Consider the following 21,226-nt stretch of genomic DNA (forward strand, 5'->3'; position numbering starts at 1 on the left):
GCAAAAAAAAAAAAACAGTTCAGTGTTAAAGGAGAACTTCAGGATATAGAAGTGGAAAGGACAGTAGGAGGTTAGTGTAATCAATGAATTACATTTATCTCCATGCGGTCTTTTCTGACTTGGGGATCATATAAATATGGCAGGAACTTTGCGGCACCATTAGCTTGATGCTCCTGGTCCGTGCACTCTCTGCTTCCTTCCCCTGTTATTTTATGAATCCACTACAAATAAATGTATACTTCCATTTTATGCCCCCACCCCCCCCCCCGACCATGACATGATCCCCGTACCAGGGAAGGCATCCATGTTCAGGAATGGCAGGGTGAACGTCAAATCCTCCACATTCTGTCTGCTGAGTTTGGCACTGGAGATGTGCTGCTTTATGAGGGATGTGATGGCCTCTGTGTCACATGACGGGGTCACCTGCATCCTGGTTACCCCAAAAAAGACAAAGTTATCAGTCAAAATTCATCAATAAAACTCTCCACACTTTTGAGGGACACGAATCATTCATATAGGTCTACCTTATATTCCTTTGAAGCTGGAAATGTCAGTCTTAAAAAGGGCCACTTGCTATACCAGAGATTACGGTTTAATGACACAACAATAGTGGATGTAGTGGATCTAGATATTAAGAGGAGTAGTTTTGTGAATCCTAACCCTTCCTTTATGGTTCAGGTATGAGGCTCTTTGCGTTAGCACCACAGTCTAGATCAGCCTCTCTCAACCTTTTCAACACAGAGGAAGCCTTGAAATAGTTCTCCGGTCTCGGGGGAACCCCTGCTAAAAATTAGAAATCTACAACTCATAATACATTAATGTGATGGTCAGTGGGAAGAATGGTCCTTACACTTGTGGTCATTGGGAAGAATTATCTCCTTACAGATAGCTAAAATGATCAATGGTGTCGTTGGAAACTTATCTGAGAGGCAGAAATGGCCCAATGCTAAAGGAACCCCTACAACCTCTGGAGGAACCCTAGTTGAGAATCACTGCTCTAGATAATGGAGAAGTTGTTTGGTGAATCCTAACCCTTCCTTTAAGTTTCCAGTAGAGGGACCTTTGTGTTAACACCACAGTCTAGATGTTCGAGGGGTTGTTTAGTGAATCCTAACCCGTCCATGTGGGTTCCAGTAGGAAGCCCTTTGTATTGGCATCACAGTAGATGTTAGAGGAGTTGTTTAGTGAATCCTAACTCTTCCTTGAAGGTTCAGGTATGAGACCTTTTGTGTTGGCATCTCAGCCTAAATGTTAGAGGAGTTGTTTGGTGAATCCTAGCCCTTCCTTTAAGGTTCCAGTAGAGGGACCTTTGTGTTAACACCACAGTCTAGATGTTCGAGGAGTTGTTTAGTGAATCCTTACCCTTCCATGTGGGTTCCAGTATGAAGCCCTTTGTATTGGCATCACAGTAGATGTTAGAGGAGTTGTTTAGTGAATCCTAACTCTTCCTTGAAGGTTCAGGTATGAGACCTTTTGTGCTGGCATCACAGCCTAAATGTTCGAGGAGTTGTTTGGTGAATCCTAACCCTTCCATGTAGTTTGGCGCTTTCACAAAGGGCTTCATAACTAAACTACATGGAAGAGTTAGGATTCACCAAACAACTCCTCTAACATCTAGACTTTGGCGCTTTCACAAAGGGCTTCATAACTAAAGTCTAGATGTTAGAGGAGTTGTTTGGGGAATCCTAACTCTTCCTTGAAGGTTCAGGTATGAGACCTTTTGTGCTGGCATCACAGCCTAAATGTTTCGAGGAGTTGTTTGGTGAATCCTAACCCTTCCTTGAAATTTCAAGTATGAGACCCTTTGCGTTTGCACCACAGTCTAGATGTTAGAGGAATTGTTTGGTGATTCCTATACTTAGTGCACCAACCACATCTTCTGCAAGTCTCAAAGCATTACATGCAGGTTTGGGTCTCCATGCTCACCTCAAGTGATAGCCAATGCCCCATTTTCGCTTTAGGAAAAAAGAACTCCCAACGCATTTCAGCCTCCCACTGGAGAGCACAGCCTTACGGTCTGGAACCAAATGAAAAGATAATGATCAGACATGCATAAGAATTTCCAACAAGTTTAAACATTTTGTATGCCGTGACAAGCAAGTTTGAGGGTTGGGATAAACCAAATTGGATGCATCTGGTTACAGAGATTGGTCTTTGAAAAGCCAACCTTTGTTGTAGCCCTAAATAGCCCAAATGATAGATAAGGTCACACATTTAAAGGAAAAATGCTTGGTCATGTGAACTTTTACAGCAGATACAACCATGCTGATTGGCTTCAGAATATTTGGGCAGGGACCACTTATTGGGCTAAAAAAATGGACATGAGTAGTCTTGAGTAGTGATGGCCGAACAGTTCGCCCGGCGGTCGTTTCGCGGCGAATTTCGGCTGTTCGCGGTCCGCAAGTTCGGCGGACTATTGGCGTCGTTCGCCCGGCGGACACTTCCGTGTTTTTACTGTGTAAAGGAACTTTGACCTGATGACACATCTATCATGGGGTACAGGACAGCCAATTGAGACATTACAGCACATGGACACTTGGACATTCCCCCTAACCTATAAATACACCCGATCCGGCGACCATTATACATTCTTTCTTCTGTCACTATAGGGAAAGGTTGCTGTGTGGAGTAGGGAGAGATAAATCGCTAGCTATTTGGTACACAAAAGTTCTTTTCAGGACTGGTATAGGTGTTAGGTGTATATAGGTTTGCTGTGCTACTGATTGTTGCAGCAGCCTGAGTGTCTTTTGTCAGTTTAGAGAAAGGGACAGGACGCTGTGTCTGCTGCTATTTTAGGGACAGCCAGATTAGTCATCATCATCATCATCATCATTAGCTGTTACTATAAGGTCCACAAAAGAGCTATTCCAGTAACCAGTAATTGTTCCAGTCTCCTCTTTTTTGCCAGTTTGTATAGGGACAGGAATGAAGCAGTGTGTCAGGCAGTGAGGGTCAGTTTCAACAGTTGCTGTTACTATTAGTTCCACAAAGGTTCTTTTCAGGACTGGTATCAGTGGTATGGTAATAGGCTTGTACACGTATAATATTCTTTCTTCCAAATATAGAAAGAATATTATACTTGACTGCTGCCCTTCTGCTGCAGTCTGCTAATCAGTCACAACTTGTTCCACAAAGCTCTTTATCAGGACTGGTAACTTGGTCTGTGTAGGGTGCTACAGTACATAGGGTTGAGTGAGGTACAGTCTGCTGTTCTGTAAGGACCGTTATCGGTCCACAATAGATAGGGTTGAGGTGCACCACTGCAGACCGCTGCCCTATACTGCAGCAGTCCTTCAGCAGTATAGGGACTGACGTACAGTCTGCTAATCAGTCACACACAACCTACTTGGTCCACAAAGGTCCTTATAAGGACTGGTAACTTGGTGAAGGGTGCTACAGTACATAGGGTTGAGTGCGGTACAGTCTGCTGTTCTGTAAGGACCGCTATCGGTCCACAATAGATAGGGTTGAGGTGCACCACTGCTGACCGCTGCCCTATACTGCAGCAGTCCTTCATTGGTATAAGGACTGACGTACAGTCTGCTAATCACTAACACACAACCTACTTGGTCCACAAAAGTTCTTATGAAGACTGGTAACTTGGTCTAGGGTGCTACAGTACATAGAGTTGAGTGAGGTACAGTCTGCTATTCTATAAGGACTGTTATCGGTCCACAATACATAGGGTTGAGGTGCACTACTGCTGACCGCTGCCCTATACTGCAGCGGTCATTCATTGGTATAGGGACTGACGTAAAGTCTTCTAATCAATCACACACAACCTGCTTGGTCCATAAAAGTTCTTATAAGGACTGGTAACTTGGTCTAGGGTGCTACAGTACATAGGGTTGAGTGAGGTACAGTCTGCTATTCTATAAGGACTGTTATCGGTCCACAATACATAGGGTTGAGGTGCACTACTGCTGACCGCTGCCCTATACTGCAGCAGTCCTTCATTGGTATAGGGACTGACGTAAAGTCTTCTAATCAGTCACACACAACCTGCTTGGTCCACAAAAGTTCTTATAAGGACTGGTAACTTGGTCTAGGGTGCTACAGTACATAGGGTTGAGTGAGGTACAGTCTGCTGTTCTGTAAGGACCGCTATCGGTCCACAATAGATAAGAGGCATGGATCTCGGAGGAATTCAACATATGTGACCAGTAGACCATGTATATGTCTATAAACTATTTTTTTAATCAAGCACACAGACCTTCTTTCTTCATTTGGCTCACTTCCTTGTCCCAAAAAGCACACCGTACTATATGCCCCTACCCTCCTCTTTGAAGAGGTTGAGCGGTGTCATATTTCTACTGGGGCTGCTTATGAGGGGATCACACCATCCCTGTGCTGTGCTGACTTACTCCTGGGGGTTCTAATTATGAGGGGATCACACCATCCCTGTGCTGTGCTGAGTTTCTCCTGGGCCTGCTTATTATGAGGGGATCACACCATCCCTGTGCTGTGCTGACTTCTTCCTGGGGGCTCTTATTATGAGGGGATCACACCATCCCTGTGCTGTGCTGACTTCCTCCTGGGGGTTCTTATTATGAGGGGATCACACCATCCCTGTGCTGTGCTGACTTCCTCCTGGGGGTTCTTATTATGAGGGGATCACACCATCCCTGTGCTGTGCTGAGTTTCTCCTGGGCCTGCTTATTATGAGGGGATCACACCATCCCTGTGCTGTGCTGACTTACTCCTGGGGGTTCTTATTATGAGGGGATCACACCATCCCTGTGCTGTGCTGAGTTTCTCCTGGGCCTGCTTATTATGAGGGGATCACACCATCCCTGTGCTGTGCTGACTTCCTCCTGGGGGTTCTTATTATGAGGGGATCACACCATCCCTGTGCTGTGCTGACTTCCTCCTGGGGGTTCTTATTATGAGGGGATCACACCATCCCTGTGCTGTGCTGACTTCCTCCTGGGGGTTCTTATTATGAGGGGATCACACCATCCCTGTGCTGTGCTTACTTCCTCCTGGGGGTTCTTATTATGAGGGGATCACACCATCCCTGTGCTGTGCTGACTTCCTCCTGGGGGTTCTTATTATGAGGGGATCACACCATCCCTGTGCTGTGCTGAGTTTCTCCTGGGCCTGCTTATTATGAGGGGATCACACCATCCCTGTGCTGTGCTGACTTCCTCCTGGGGGTTCTTATTATGAGGGGATCACACCATCCCTGTGCTGTGCTGAGTTTCTCCTGGGCCTGCTTATTATGAGGGGATCACACCATCCCTGTGCTGTGCTGACTTCCTCCTGGGGGTTCTTATTATGAGGGGATCACACCATCCCTGTGCTGTGCTGAGTTTCTCCTGGGCCTGCTTATTATGAGGGGATCACACCATCCCTGTGCTGTACTGAGTTTCTCCTGGGCCTGCTTATTATGAGGGGATCACACCATCCCTGTGCTGTGCTGACTTCCTCCTGGGGGTTCTTATTATGAGGGGATCACACCATCCCTGTGCTGTGCTAACTTCCTCCTGGGGGTTCTTATTATGAGGGGATCACACCATCCCTGTGCTGTGCTGAGTTTCTCCTGGGCCTGCTTATTATGAGGGGATCACGCCATCCCTGTGCTGTGCTGACTTCCTCCTGGGGGTTCTTATTATGAGGGGATCACACCATCCCTGTGCTGTGCTGAGTTTCTCCTGGGCCTGCTTATTATGAGGGGATCACACCATCCCTGTGCTGTGCTAACTTCCTCCTGGGGGTTCTTATTATGAGGGGATCACACCATCCCTGTGCTGTGCTGAGTTTCTCCTGGGCCTGCTTATTATGAGGGGATCACACCATCCCTGTGCTGTGCTGACTTCCTCCTGGGGGTTCTTATTATGAGGGGATCACACCATCCCTGTGCTGACTTCCTCCTGGGGGTTCTTATTATGAGGGGATCACACCATCCCTGTGCTGTGCTGACTTCCTCCTGGGGGTTCTTATTATGAGGGGATCACACCATCCCTGTGCTGTGCTTACTTCCTCCTGGGGGTTCTTATAATGAGGGGATCACACCATCCCTGTGCTGTGCTGAGTTTCTCCTGGGCCTGCTTATTATGAGGGGATCACACCATCCCTGTGCTGTACTGAGTTTCTCCTGGGCCTGCTTATTATGAGGGGATCACACCATCCCTGTGCCTTGCTGACTTCCTCCTGGGGGTTCTTATTATGAGGGGATCACACCATCCCTGTGCTGTGCTGACTTCCTCCTGGGGGTTCTTATTATGAGGGGATCACACCATCCCTGTGCTGTGCTGACTTCCTCCTGGGGGTTCTTATTATGAGGGGATCACACCATCCCTGTGCTGTGCTGACTTCCTCCTGGGGGTTCTTATTATGAGGGGATCACACCATCCCTGTGCTGTGCTTACTTCCTCCTGGGGGTTCTTATTATGAGGGGATCACACCATCCCTGTGATGTGCTGAGTTTCTCCTGGGCCTGATTATTATGAGGGGATCACACCATCCCTGTGCTGTACTGAGTTTCTCCTGGGCCTGCTTATTATGAGGGGATCACACCATCCCTGTGCTGTGCTGACTTCCTCCTGGGGGTTCTTATTATGAGGGGATCACACCATCCCTGTGCTGTGCTGACTTCCTCCTGGGGGTTCTTATTATGAGGGGATCACACCATCCCTGTGCTGTGCTGACTTCCTCCTGGGGGTTCTTATTATGAGGGGATCACACCATCCCTGTGCTGTGCTGAGTTTCTCCTGGGCCTGCTTATTATGAGGGGATCACACCATCCCTAGAGGCGATTCAGTTCGCATTGTGCGCTATATAAGTATTTCATTCATTCATTCATCCCTGTGCTGTACTGAGTTTCTCCTGGGCCTGCTTATTATGAGGGGATCACACCATCCCTGTGCTGTGCTGACTTCCTCCTGGGGGTTCTTATTATGAGGGGATCACACCATCCCTGTGCTGTGCTTACTTCCTCCTGGGGGTTCTTATTATGAGGGGATCACACCATCCCTGTGATGTGCTGAGTTTCTCCTGGGCCTGATTATTATGAGGGGATCACACCATCCCTGTGCTGTACTGAGTTTCTCCTGGGCCTGCTTATTATGAGGGGATCACACCATCCCTGTGCCTTGCTGACTTACTCCTGGGGCTGCTTACGGTGCTGCTGTCAGTGCTGTATATCACTGTGCTGGTGTGAGTGCTTAATGTCACGCTGCTGCTGTCAGTGCTGTATATCACGGTGCTGATGTCAGTGCTTAATGTCACGCTTCTGATGTCAGTGCTCTCTATCACGCTGCTGCTGTCAGTGCTGTATATCACGGTGCTGATGTCAGTGCTTAATGTCACGCTTCTGATGTCAGTGCTCTCTATCACGGTGCTGCTGTCAGTGCTGTATATCACGGTGCTGATGTCAGTGCTTAATGTCACGTTTCTGATGTCAGTGCTCTCTATCACGGTGCTGCTGTCAGTGCTGTATGTCACGGTGCTGTTGTCAGATGACTCTATCACGGTGCAGGTGTCATTGCTGTATGTCACGCTGCTGGTGATCATCTCCTGCACCCTCTTCTTTGCCTACTCTGGTCCCTGACCTTTCCTCTCCTCCATTGCCTTCATGCGCTCCACAGTCCTGAATTGTCACAACAATTTCCCATATAAAAAAAGAATGCTTGTAGTTATCGATCCCAAATTCACCTCATACATGTATTATGTCATTGGCCATGTGGTGGGACTATGTTTGCCCAGCTAATAATTATTTTGTGGCTGCAAATTTGACCTAAAGGTTTGCGAAGTTCGCCTCCCATTGAAGTCAATGGGGCCCGCCGCAAACTTTCTGTTTCGCGAACTATCGGCCGCATTCGCGGTCCGCGTTCGCGAAACGTCCCGTCGGAAGTTCGTCCATCACTAGTCTTGAGTACATTTTTTAAAATAAATGTTTCTCAAGGGCCCCAAGGGTTTAAATTACACCAGAAAGGTGGACACCAAAACCTTAAAGCACCGCACCCGCAAGGATGTCAGCTTCGTCCATGAACTGCGTGCTGAATAAGGTGACGTGGCCAACTTTGCGCTCTTTGAGAACAGACCATACACGGTGCCTGGAGAACGGGTCAAGGCCAGCCGTCGGTTCATCCAGCAACAGAATCTAAAAGGAGGGCAGTTTTAAAAATAGAAGAGATATTTGTAAAGATTTGTGTTGCATACCAGCAATTATAAGAGAACTTCAGTCAAAACCATAAATTATGTTTACTTCATATATATAATTTAATACTCATCCATGTCCTCCACAATTTTAGAGAAATGAGAATCCCTAAAATTGTAAGATGTTAGATTTACCATGTATAAAAAAAAAAAGTGTAGTGCCATGGTGCGAAAGAAGTCCCCCATGGGACCCCCATGGTTTTCATCCAGGCAGGTTGAGGCACTCCAGGGTGCTTATGTCATACAAGGGAAACTGGATTTTATGTTTTTTCAGAGATTGGTAAAACTCGGTTTTGGTCCTGGAGCCCAGAGACTTTGAAGGGATGAAGCTCCCAACCTGGGTCCACCAGCAGCCTAGGTGTGTGGAGGGCTGTCCTTATAGATGTGACTACGGCTCAGGGCTCACTCCCGGACAAAAGGAGATCTCTGGCCAGGAGTCAGATTGTGTATTTCTTTGTTGGAAAAGGAATGCTAAAAAAAAGTGTGTGTGGAACTTGAGCTTTGTTTTAATAAAAATGGTCAGGAAACGCCCTTAAAAATAAGATTTAAAGGGGTTGTAAATCCTTCCATATATCCAGCGAGGTGACTGGCCTCAAGTGATACACAAATATTAAACAAATCCTCCTACCTAAGTTTTACCTGTTTATCTGCAGCCCTCGCTTCTCTTTAGCCTCCTAAAAAACACAATTTCTGAGCTCCAGAAAGCAGGGGGTGGAGATCTGATGTCACACACTGCACAGCACAGAACAATGACCTGAGTGTAATCTGAGACCTGAGTGGTAGGAATGGACACACCCCCTCTACACAGTCTCATAAGGTAACCTGCACAGCTAAGGCTGTCAATTACCTGCTGTATGCTGGAGCGGGGACAGGGCCATCTTCTGAAATTGCCTGGTGTTAGCATAAACCCCATATGTCAAACACAAGGTCCACGGGCCCTCCTGGCCGTCTCTTGTGGCCCTTGCACCTCTCCTGCAGCTGCGACAACCCCATTGTCTCTGCCCCCACCTTGTCTCAACAGTCAATAGCAGAGAGGAGAACAGAACTCCTTTACCAGATCCAGCACTTTTCCTTGCAGCTGCAGAGAGGCTCGCCTCTGCCTCTCACCCCCTTCCCTGTCTCAACAGAACTCCTACAGATTGTCTGTACAGCCACAGCACCCCCTCAGACCCTGCACTTTCTGCTTCCCAGCTTCTTCCCCGCAGCAGCATAAGGTAAGGGGGTTACACTGTGATGATAGGGAGGGTGGGGACTCTTGACTTCTGATGGTTGGAGGGCTCTTGACATCTGATGTAAGGGGGGTGGGGTACTCTGGACATCTAGTCTTGCAGATACAACCAGCCCTTTGAGGGCAACCATAAAGCTGATGCAGCCCACAATTAGAGTTTGACACCCCTGGCATAGACGGTCAGAACTGACTCACGCAGATAGCAGAGGATTGTGAGAGTAGACAGTCATCACGGGGGCTTTGTTCATTTTTCATTTCACAGGTTTAAATCCACTTTAAGAAAATGGCTGCGCCCTCAATGCTCCATTATTTAAGCTGGTTCTCACAAAGTGTTTTTTTTTTGCAATGAAAGCCAAAAAATACTTGAAAAGATCACCTCGGGGTCTCCTAAGAGTGCAATCGCCAGGGTCAGCTTCCTCCTCTGACCTCCACTCAGTTTATTGGCTCTCAGGTCTTCAATGTTCTCTATGTCCAGGTCACAAAGGACCTTTTCTACCTATAAAATAAATCTGATCAGCAAAAATTCAAACCTTCCATTTGCAAATGTCTATTGCCGACGTATATCTGCACATCCGTGTTGCTTTGTACCTCGGATTTCACTTTACTTCTAGGAACTCCTTTAATCTGAGCAAAAACCTCCAAGTTCTCCTTCACCGTTAGAAGCTCAAAGTTGATATCGATCTGCGGACAAAAGCCGATCTTCCTCTGGATCTCCTGACGAAGACTGAGGTCTGATAGAGGATGGCCATAGATGTTGGCAGATCCTACAATGAGGAAGAAATTACAATTAAGCTCATCTCCACCCAAAATGTATATATTTGAGCCTCCATCTGTATTGTAGGGGTTGGTTATGGTCCTATCAGAAGATTAGAAGTCACAATGCACAGTAAGATAATGACACTGTTGCTCGCTCTGTTAAACAGCAGTATGGTGCCCAGTATGGTGCCCACTTCTCAGATGTTTCTAGATGTGGTATTAGCACAATGTTGTCAGAGGGCCCTTTGAAGCTCATTATAAGTAGAGAGATGGAACCTGTAATGGATTTGGGTCAACTTTTTTAATGTTAGGCCACATTTACACTAGAAAATGTGCCCGGCAGTGGTTACATTCAGCCCTGGACACAGACTGTAGAGGTCATGCCTATCTATTTTTATATAGGCAGGTAAAGCTTATAACGAGAGGAAAAAAACTCACCACCAGTGACTCCGCACATCCCGCTGAGTATATTCAGTAATGTTGTTTTTCCAGCTCCGCTGTGACCGAGTAACGCCGTGATCTGTCCCTCATAGATGTCCAGATTCAGTCCTGGGGGGGGGGGGGGGGGGTAAAACCTTTCAGTGATCAATGCCCGGCTACACAATATAGGATTATGCTTCCATCAGAAACAATAAAATTGTGGAATGCAACATTGAGTCTCTTTACAGCAAAAGGATGACTGTCCTTTCTTTTTTTGAAAGTATACTTATCCTTTCCCAACTTTCTGGAACTTTTTGGGTCTCCTTGATCTTAAATTTAATATTTATAAAAAAAAAAAAAAGTTTTCTTACAGCTATATTAAATAGTCCCCATAATGTGCCTAATATGTGTGTTTCCTATGATCATCAGCTCCATCTGCTGGCCACAATGCGGTATGTTTCTGTAATACCTTAATCAAATATCACATCATGGCCACTAGATGGAGCTGCCGATTAGAAGAATAAACATCTTTGTCAATATATGGGGATTATTTGTGATAGTTGAGAGAATGCTTGAGATGTTCATATAGAATTTTTTTTTTTTTTTTTTTTATAAATACACCCATTAATCTTTTTAATTATTACATACAGTATTGGTTGTGAATGTTTGTTTGCCCACTGTCTTCTACCTAGGAATTCCTCAGGACAGACAGCCTATCCTCTGCCTTAAATTAAGGGAAATGTATATTAAGAAGAATTCAGCTTCACAACATTCAGAGTTTACGAATCACAGTAATAACAAAATTTCAATAAATCCAAAATAAATTAAAAACTTTAATAAATTATTTAATTAATTTAATTATTTATTTAATATTTATATTTATTATATTATATTTTATATATAATATTTATTATATTTTATTATATTTAATATTTATTTAATATTATTTATTTAAATTATTTAATAAATTTAATAAATTATAAATGAATTATACAAATTCGAATGAAAAAAAATGTATTTGAATTTGAATTCAAAATGGAGACATATTGCAATAAATACAGTAAAGGTATAAAAGAGGAATAAGATGATTATTCCTACTTAGGCTGTTTTATAGAATAGAAAATAAAATAATAGAATAAAAACAGAATAGAACAGAATAGAACAGAAAATAAAAGGATAGGATAGAAAAGAATAAAATAGAATAGAACAGAAATAAATAAAATAGAATTACACATAATAAAATATTCTATTATTTTCTATTCTAATCTATTCTTTTCAATTCTCTTCTATAAAGCAACCTAAGTAGGAATCGTCATCTTTTTTTTCACTTTTAAATCTTATTGTATTTATGGCAATATGTTCCATTTCAAATTCAAATTCATTTTCAAGTTCATTTCGAATCGATTTGAAAATAACGAACATACGGATCAAATCGGAATATAAGAAACAAATTCTGAAAACGAACCATTCCAACATTGTTATTAATATGAGGAAACAGACTAATTAAATGAACACACAAATCTTTCTCTGCTGTGCACTTCTATAATAGGAAATATTTTCTTTCCAGGATTGTGGATTTACAGACAAGAGAAGTGAACATTTTAGAAATTGGATCACCTCGTAGCGCCTCTGTCTTCTTGTCCTTGCCGCTGTACATTTTCTTGACATTACTTATCCTGTATGAAGGGAGAAGATGATGATTTATAGGAAATAACATAAAACCAGTCCAAGAACATGTTCTTTGACCTGATACTAAAATTCATATATTACATCAACCGTTCTCAACCAGGTTTCCTGTCACAGACTCACCCGGGACAGGGGCATTTGGAGGGGACTTAATGGTAGCCTCTTACATACCAACTATGGGCCCTGGCATTTGAGGGAGCTACAAGCATTTAGAAATATATTCTGTTATGTAATGTAAAAGGACATTATTAAGGAGGCCATGATGGTCTCTGCCAGCTTGGGACTCAGTGGACAGATGTATGTGAAAAGAATGCTAATTAATGAGATCTGGAAAGCCCAGACTTTCACCCAATAGTTTATTGTGCTCAATAACACACCTTTGCCTCCTAGCAAACTATTGGGGGATGTGTTTATGCTTATGTGTATTGTAAGTTGAGTGAGGAGACAGCAAGTCTACCCTGAAAGGTCATATCTCTGAGTCACCAAGTCTGGGTAAATGATTAGATAACTAGCTCATGTTAATTAGGTTTCTGGTTACAGGTGTATTGTTAGAGTAATATGAGCAGGAGGGGGGGAACCTCCGCTTCAACTGTATATATGTCAGGGCTGGCTTAGCCCTTCCTTCTCTGGGCTGGCTGCTCAGCTGTCGGCTAATTGCCAGCTCTTATCTCTCTCCACAGTTACCAGCTGTTCCTTATCCAGCTCGTCTGACCTGCCTACTTAAAGCTGTCCAGCTCACTTCATATCTGCCTTCGCCTTGGTCACATCACAAGAAACCATCTTCTGCGGTTCTGTTTAAAGACTGGCTTGCTGACATCCCTTCTGGCTCCTTATCCTGCTTGCTGTTGCTCCACATGGATCCCTGACTTCTGGCCTGGCTGATTACCCGATCTGGTTATTGAACTCTGGCCTGGATGACTACTCGATCCGGTTACTGGACTCTGGCTATGCTTTGAATACGCTTACTCTATTTACCTTTTTATTTTTATTAATAAGCAAGTGTGATTTAATTGTACTTCTGTCTCGGTCTGATTCAGGGTTTCTGACAATATAAGACAGTACTCTTGTTCTAATAAACAGTCCATGTTCAGCAACCAAACAAGTATTGTCTAGTTTTGTTGTTGGGAGCGGTTGGAATATCTGATATCTGTATTCAGACTGGGAGGAAGCGGTATATGACGAAAGCACTCAAACGGAGTGTGGGAAGTTTCGTTACAGTTACCAATACTAAAATTACCATTTTACATAAACTAATCTAAATCATTTTTCAGGGGTTTCTTGAGCATTCATTGGCCTCCCAACTGATGGTGCCTGCATAGTTCCAGAGCCAACACCACTCAAATGAACCAGAGTCATGGCCCCAATGATCTTTTTAGCTGTGTTTTGCAACTCTGACCACCGGTGTTGAGCATTCTTTCCAATGACCACCAAAGAATTATTTATAGCAGGGGTTCTCCAAGATCTACAAAATTATTTCTAGGTTTTTCTGGGGTAAAAAGGTTGAGAAAGCGGCTCCACATAATTCAACAGAATGCTTATTAGCATGGCCAAATCACATATCTTGGGTAACAAATGACCTCTTCCTTGTCATGAATGAAATATCACAGCTCTCAAAGGCTAAGCTGCTCCATTTGCACTTGTACGACTCCAAATACATTTACGTTTCTGGTTGTAACATGACAAAATGTGTAGAATTTCAAGGCGGGTATGAATACTTTTTCAAGGCACTGTATAATGGGCAATAATAGCCGCTTCCATGGCAATTCAAATATACCCTGAAAGGTCATATCTCTGAGTCACCAAGTTTGGGTGAATGATTAGATAACTAGTTCATGTTAATTAGGTTTCTGGTTACAGGTGTATTGTTAGAGTAATATGAGCAGGAGGGGGGAACCTCCTCTTCAACTGTATATAAGACTGTATTCTTGTTCTAATAAACAGTCCATGTTCAGCAACCAAACCAGTATTGTCTTGTTTTGTTGTTCGGAGCGCTTGGAATATCTGATATCTATATTCAGACTGCGAGGAAGCGGTATATGACGAAAGCATTCAAGTAGAGTATGGGAAGTTTTGTTACAGTTCCCAATACTAAAATTAACATTTTACATAAACTAGTCAAAACCAGAGTTCCTCCAAAGGTTTTCAGAGGTTCCTTGAGCATTCGTTGGTTGACCTTCCAACTGATGGTGCCTGCATAGTTCCAGAGCCAACACCACGCAACTGAACCAGAACCATGGCCCCAATGATCTTTTTAGCTGTGTTTTACAACTCTGACCACCGGTGTTGAGCATTCTTTCCAATGACCACCAAAAAATTATTTATGACAGGGGTTCTCCGAGGCCTAAAGAATTATTTCTAGGTTCCACTGGGGTAAAAAGGTTGAGAAAGCGGCTCCACATGAATCAACAGAATGCTTTTTAGCATGGCCAAATCACATATCTTGGGTAACAAAGGACCTCTTCCTCACTATGAATAAAATATCACAGCTCGCAAAGGCTAAGCTGCTCCATTCACACTTGTACGACTCCAAATACATTTACGTTTCTGGTTGTAACATGACAAAATGTGTACAATTTGAAGGGGGTATGAATACTTTTTCAAGTCACTTATAAATGGGCAATAATGGCAGCTTCCATGGCGATTCAAACAAGACTTGGGTGCTCTTTAATTTAAGATGCTTAAGGGGTGTGACTTCTATAATATACAGAAGTGGAGGCTTCACCTCGAACATTAGTACCTGATCGCTTCTTTTCCCAGTAACTCAATGGGAACTTTTTCTACACAGTCCCCCGAATCCTCTTCTATGTGCTCTCCTTCTCCTAGCGGTACGGGGGTCATCTTCTTCTTCTTTGACCAGAATGAAGGGCTCAAGCAGAACAGCGGGTTGTGTCTCACTCCGTGTTTATCTGCCATGAAAATAAGTCAAGTCTGGTTAAGGCCATGAGGATAAATTAAAGACAACTTTAGAGTTATTTCGGTTGAGGCTTTTTAGACCAGCGTGCACATAATTACATCATACGAAAGACATCACAGTGACCAAGACAGGTCAATGCAACAGCCTCCATACTTATGTTTGAGGCTTGGACACAATTGACATTCCCACCCGTGTGCTCCACTTGACACATTTTGCTATCGGCCAATACATAAATATCAGCCATTTCTCATCACCTGGAATAATCTTGTCGAAATAGAGAGTGAGGATGATATAAAGCACTGAATCCAGAGTCAGGTAGATGGTGCTGGAGAGTATGTGGGAGGAATCACCACCGATGTCTGAGAAGAAGGCCCCTTGAAGGTCATTTTCCATGTGCATGCTCTAAAAACACAGAGAAGCCATAATTAATGGGCACATCTCACACCAACAATATGAGAGTCCATGCCAAATACACTTTCAAAGTGTTTGAGTATACTTTCTGAAGTGTATTTAAACCTAACTGATGCTTTATCCATGCAGTGCAGGACAACAGGTTCACATTAATGCCCACCCCTAAAGAACCGTATCTTCACGCCTCCTTGGTTCCAATCAGCTGCAAAATAAAGAAGATCAGTAGGTCCAGGTATTGTTGACCATACCACTTCCTCCCCCTTCCTGTGATATGACTGCGCCGGTGCTTGGTGCCTGACTAGGGGGTGGGGCGATATTCCTCAGCCCTGTGTAAGCTCCACAAACAGCTCCCAAAAATAAAATGATTACCTCCACAATCCCGACGGCGAAGGAGAAGGGGTGAAAAATGCTCAGAAAAACCTCCAGAGATTTGGGTATGGCGTTCACCAGTGGAAGGAGGCCCAACGCGGCTAGGAAGAGAGTGATGAAAAACCCCAGAATCGCTGCCAGGCGGTGCTTCCTGAAGAGGGCGCTCAGCATGCAGTTAAAACAGACCTGAGTGGGTAAAAGATTAATCAGTGAGGTTGGATTCAGTTCATAAAAAAGGAGCTGCAGAGGAAAACGACCTCCATATACCTCCTGTCTATAATGCCCCCCATATGGTAAGGATCCCTCATGAAACTTTAGCGATGTAAACTAGATGACATGTAATTTGCACTGAGCCCTGGAAATCTCCAGCCACTTCCTGTCTACATGCACTCCAGGGATGGCGGCGTGGCGTTTCAGAGGGTTTCCTGATGGGGGCAACACATGACTATGCCTGTTTAATGCATATTGAGATGTCCGTTTGTAGTCTCCACTGTAATCCCTTGTGACAATGCAGGGAGACTGAGACAGTGTTGTCACCCCATAACAGGAAGTTCCATCACCTTCTCGGCAGAATTTTGAAAATTACTTTTGAAAAGACATTGATATGTTAAAGCTTCTATGAAATGTTAGTAATTGGCTGCATGTCTTTTTGTAGCTAAACTTGGCCAGGGTGCGGGGTGAGCCTTGGGATACTAAATTTGGAGTATCCCAAGGTTCTATGTGCACACTACCTTCACAAATTTGGTGAAAATTATAATGGAGGTCATTCTCTGACTATGATGGACTCCTCAGGGTGAAACCCCTCAGTGGACTCCAATGAAGGAGCAAATCTAAGCCTACAACCTTAAGCAGTCTCTCCAAGAGTTAACAAGGACAGTCTCTAGGATCCCGCTCAGGCCTGTACTCACTGTGCCCTGGGTATTTGAATGCTTTCCTGCAGTACCAGGCGGCTTCTGTACTGTGACCCTCCAGACCAGATCCTCTGTAGACTTCCTCCAAACTACTCCCAGCATCATCAGACACAGGTCCCTAAGCTCTCAATGAGCTGGGACCCCTGTAGCCTCAAGCAAACTTTTACTAAGTGACAATAGGGCCACAACCCTCAGGCTGGGTCTTCTCCCACAGGGCAAGGACCCTGCTGCTCTAGGGCCCAGCCTATTTTTACACACCTCTATTGGTCATTTTTCCTACCTCGGGATTGGCTGATGCTGTTCAATATGCAAGTTAAAGGGCCTGCTTCTTCCAACCCACTAAATTCTGGAACCCACCAAAAATCAGGGGGGAGCAGCCAAGCATACATCCAGCAGAACCCAAAACAGCCAAAAGCAATTCAACTTTGCTGCACTGGTTACAGAAGAGCCAACAACTAAATTTACCTGAATACTACTAGCAACTTAACTAGGAGGGTGATAAAATGTGGCTTTCATTTACGCAAACACGTCATCCAAACTTACCGTTGCAACGCCGTAGAGGCTGAAGAGCAAAAAAATAACACCAAAGGAACTTTGCACAAACAGATAAGTGGTGGCAACCAGAGCCATGAAGGTGGCGATGATGATGGCGCTGACGATGTACAGCAACCCCCAAGACAACCTGAAATACAAGATGATGACATCATACTGGAGATCTTCAAAGAATGGAAATCTCCAACCAATGGGGGGCCATTTTACCTGCCAACAGAAAGGCAGGCATGCTTGTGACCCCCGATCTTCCTGAACTTTTCAAAGTCAGTAGCGCCCCCCACTGTGTCACTGCCCCACCTCCCCCACTATTGGCACCCTACCTGAGCTATTTATCTTCAATAAAGAATCCCTACCAAGAATATATTTATTTTGGGTTGACCAACGCCACTTACCAAAACGCCAGATCCTTCAGTCCCATCATCCTCATCAGCTCCCTGGTTTTCCTCCTCTCCCGGGTAATCTGCAGCGTCATGAGATAGGACAGCGAGACGAAGCACATGCTCAAGTCAAAGATGATGGTGCCCATGTACATAACCGCCCTTTCTGTATAATCCAAAGATTTCATCTTCACCACCTCTGTGGCCGCCAAACCATCCCACAGCGACTGCTTGGTGTTCTTCTGCAAAATATTGTTTGTGCCGATTATTTCAGTGTTTTTTAAGGTTGGGCAATTTTTAAGTTTATATATTTTTTTTATATTATTTTTCTGTTAAAAGAAAAAGGAGTAAAAGATCAATAATATAATAATATATCTACTTTATTTTTTTTGGAAAGCCCGAGAACTCCCCCCAAAAAAGGTAAATCCCGCCTTTTCTGACATTCACTAGAACAAGTGTTCTCATTGGAAGAATTTACATTCAATTTTTGTCCCGGTGACAGTGTTCATCAGGACACCTAGGGGTGTATTAATAAGGAACTATTCGCCTTGTGAAACTGCATGTACAGTGCCTTGAAAAAGTATTCATACCCCTGGAAATTTTCCACAATTTGTCATGTTACAACCAAAAATTTTAATGTATTTTATTGTGATTTTATGTGATAGACCAACACAAAGTGGCACATAATTGTGAAGTGGGAAACTGATAAATGTTTTTTTCGAAAATGTTATACAAATAAATATGTGAAAAGTGTCTTTTGCAGACTCGAACAGGTTTTCTTGTAGGATTTCCCTGTATTTGTCTCCATCCATCTTCCCGTCAACTCTGACCAGCTTCCCTGCCCCTGCTGAAGAAAACCATCCCCACCACATAGTGCTGCCACCACCATGTTTCACGGTGGGGATGGAGGATCTACACAGGAGTCCTGACCTCAACCTGACAGAACACCTTTGGGTTCAATTAGAGCGTAGACTGTGAGTCAGGCTTTCTTGATCGGCATCAGTGCCTGACCTCACAAATGCTCTTCTGGAAGAATGGTCAAACACTCCCATAGATACACTCCTAAACCTTGTAGACGGCTTTCTCAGAAGAGTTGAAGCTTTTATAGCTGCAAAGGGCGGAGCCAACTCAATATTGAACCCTACGGACTAAGACTGGGATCCAATTAAAGTTCATGTGTGTGTAAAGGCAGGCGTTCCAATACTTTTGGTAGCTGGAGTCTTAGGGCCTGAGTTCCTATAACAGTATATTACTTGCTGTAGACATGAAATGGTTTGGCATATTGCAGCCGTCATTAAATGGCGGCCCGCGGTCCGAGTCCAGACCGAGCAGCGCTTTTGCCCGGACCGCCATGCCGCCAGTGTAGTAAATGACAGCAGCAATCACTGGTTTGCTGGGACCGCGGGTTTCCCCAGCAACCAGTGACGCTGCGCGCATGCGCCTGCCCCCTGCTCCTGGCCGCGTCTCTCGGAGCTGAAGAGACACTGACGGGCAGTAGGGGTGTGACGTCACGTGCGTGCCCCACCCCCCTGCTGCCCGCGGTTTCCGATTCCCGGGTCCTGGATCTCATTGCGATGCAGCTTCAGTTGTGCCCACCCTCCTGCAGTTAAGGTATGTGGGCACATTAGTCATCTATAAATAAGAATGTTTTTACTGTGCACACTGTTGGGCATATTTTAAGGGGCACACTAGTATACTGTTGGGCATATTTTAAGGGGCACACTGGTATATTTTTAATATGCACAATGCTGGGCTTTTTTTTTTGTAAGGGGCACGCTGATGGGTATATTTTTTATGTGCACACTGATGGACATGTTTTGTTAAGGTGCCTCTTAACAAAATATGCCCATCGGTGTGCACATTAAAAATATACCCATCAGCGTGCCCCTTAAAATAAAATGTGCCCATCAGAGTGCCCTTTAACATAAAATTTTCCCATCAGCGTGTCCCTTAACATAAAATAATTATTTTACGGGGCACGCTGATGGGTATATTTTTAATGTGCACATCGATGGGCATATTTTGTTAAGGGGCACGCAGATGGGTACAGCAAAATGTGCCCTACAAAATATGCCCATCAATGTGCACATTAAAAATATACCCATCAGCATGCCCCTTAAAATAAAATTTGTCCATCAGAATGCCTCCTAACATAATAGGTGCCCATCAGTGTGACCCTTATTTTATGTTAAGGGGCACGCTGATGGGCAGATTTTATTTTAAGAGCAACACTGATGGGTACATTTTATATTAAAAGGGGCACTTTGATGGGCAAATTTTAAGTTAAGGGGCACGTTTTGTTGTGTCCATCAGAGTGCCCCTTAAGCATGACACTTATTTTATTTTATGTTAAGGGAAATCCTGATGTGCACATTTTATGTTAAGGGGCACTGTGATGGGGACACCTGATGTAAAGGGGCACTGTGATGGGGACACCTGATGTAAAGGGGCACTGTGATGGGGACACCTGATGTAAAGGGGCACTGTGATGGGGACACCTGATGTAAAGGGGCACTGTGATGGGGACACCTAATGTTAAGGGGCACTGTGGTGGGGACACCTGATGTAAAGGGGCACTGTGGTGGGGACACCTGATGTAAAGGGGCACTGTGATGGGGACACCTGATGTAAAGGGGCACTGTGATGAGGACACCTGATGTAAAGGGTCACTGTGATGGGGACACCTGATGTAAAGGGGCACTGTGATGGGGACACCTGATGTTAAGGGGCACTGTGGTGGGGACACCTGATGTAAAGGGGCACTGTGGTGGGGACACCTGATGTAAAGGGGCACTGTGGTGGGGACACCTGATGTAAAGGGGCACTGTGGTGGGGACACCTGATGTAAAGGGGTACTGTGGTGGGGACACCTGATGTAAAGGGGCACTGTGGTGGGGACACCTGATGTAAAGGGGCACTGTGATGGAGGTACCTGATGTAAAGGGGCACTGTGATGGAGGAACCTGATGTAAATAAAGGGGCACTGTGATGGGGACACCCGATTTAAAGGTGCGCTGTGATGGGGGTACGCTGATGGGCATATTTTATTTTAAAAGCAACACTGATGGGCACATTTTATATTAAAGGGGCACTCTGATGGGCAAATTTTAAGTTACGGTAAGAGGCACGTTTGGTTGTGTCCATCAGAGTGCCCCTTAATATAAAATGTGCCCATCAGCGTGACCCTTAACATAAAATTTACCCATCAGTGTGACCCTGATTTTATGTTAAGGTACACCCTGATGTGCACATTTTATGTTAAGGGGGACTCTGATGGGGACATCTGATGTAAGGGGACACTCTGACAGGAATGTCTGATGTAAAGGGGCACTGTGATGGGGACACCCGATGTAAAGGGGCACTGTGATGGGGACACCCGATGTAAAGGGGCACTGTGATGGGGACACTCGATGTAAAGGTGCACTGTGATGGGGACACCTGA

General features: G+C 44.6%; 1 protein-coding gene across 3 annotated transcripts in view; it reads right to left on the reverse strand.

The window, feature by feature from the left end:
* The window catches only part of LOC143936210 (ABC-type organic anion transporter ABCA8-like), a 113,611-nt gene that overhangs the window by 62,659 nt on the left and 29,726 nt on the right, over positions 1–21,226 (reverse strand). For all 3 annotated transcript variants that reach the window (XM_077460622.1, XM_077460623.1, XM_077460624.1), the window contains 12 exons: positions 17,800–18,026; positions 17,399–17,537; positions 15,945–16,130; positions 15,419–15,566; positions 14,988–15,156; positions 12,182–12,240; positions 10,583–10,693; positions 9,977–10,152; positions 9,765–9,884; positions 7,966–8,104; positions 1,927–2,017; positions 291–430 (listed from right to left, as the gene is read on the reverse strand). In XM_077460622.1, the coding sequence (XP_077316748.1) occupies positions 291–430; positions 1,927–2,017; positions 7,966–8,104; positions 9,765–9,884; positions 9,977–10,152; positions 10,583–10,693; positions 12,182–12,240; positions 14,988–15,156; positions 15,419–15,566; positions 15,945–16,130; positions 17,399–17,537; positions 17,800–18,026 (1,705 nt within the window). The remainder of the gene's footprint in view (positions 1–290; positions 431–1,926; positions 2,018–7,965; positions 8,105–9,764; positions 9,885–9,976; positions 10,153–10,582; positions 10,694–12,181; positions 12,241–14,987; positions 15,157–15,418; positions 15,567–15,944; positions 16,131–17,398; positions 17,538–17,799; positions 18,027–21,226) is intronic.

This window comes from Lithobates pipiens, unplaced genomic scaffold (genome assembly GCF_037356315.1).
Source record: "Lithobates pipiens isolate NorthernLeopardFrog02 unplaced genomic scaffold, aLitPip1_a1.2 Scaffold_28, whole genome shotgun sequence".
NCBI lineage: Eukaryota > Metazoa > Chordata > Amphibia > Anura > Ranidae > Lithobates > Lithobates pipiens.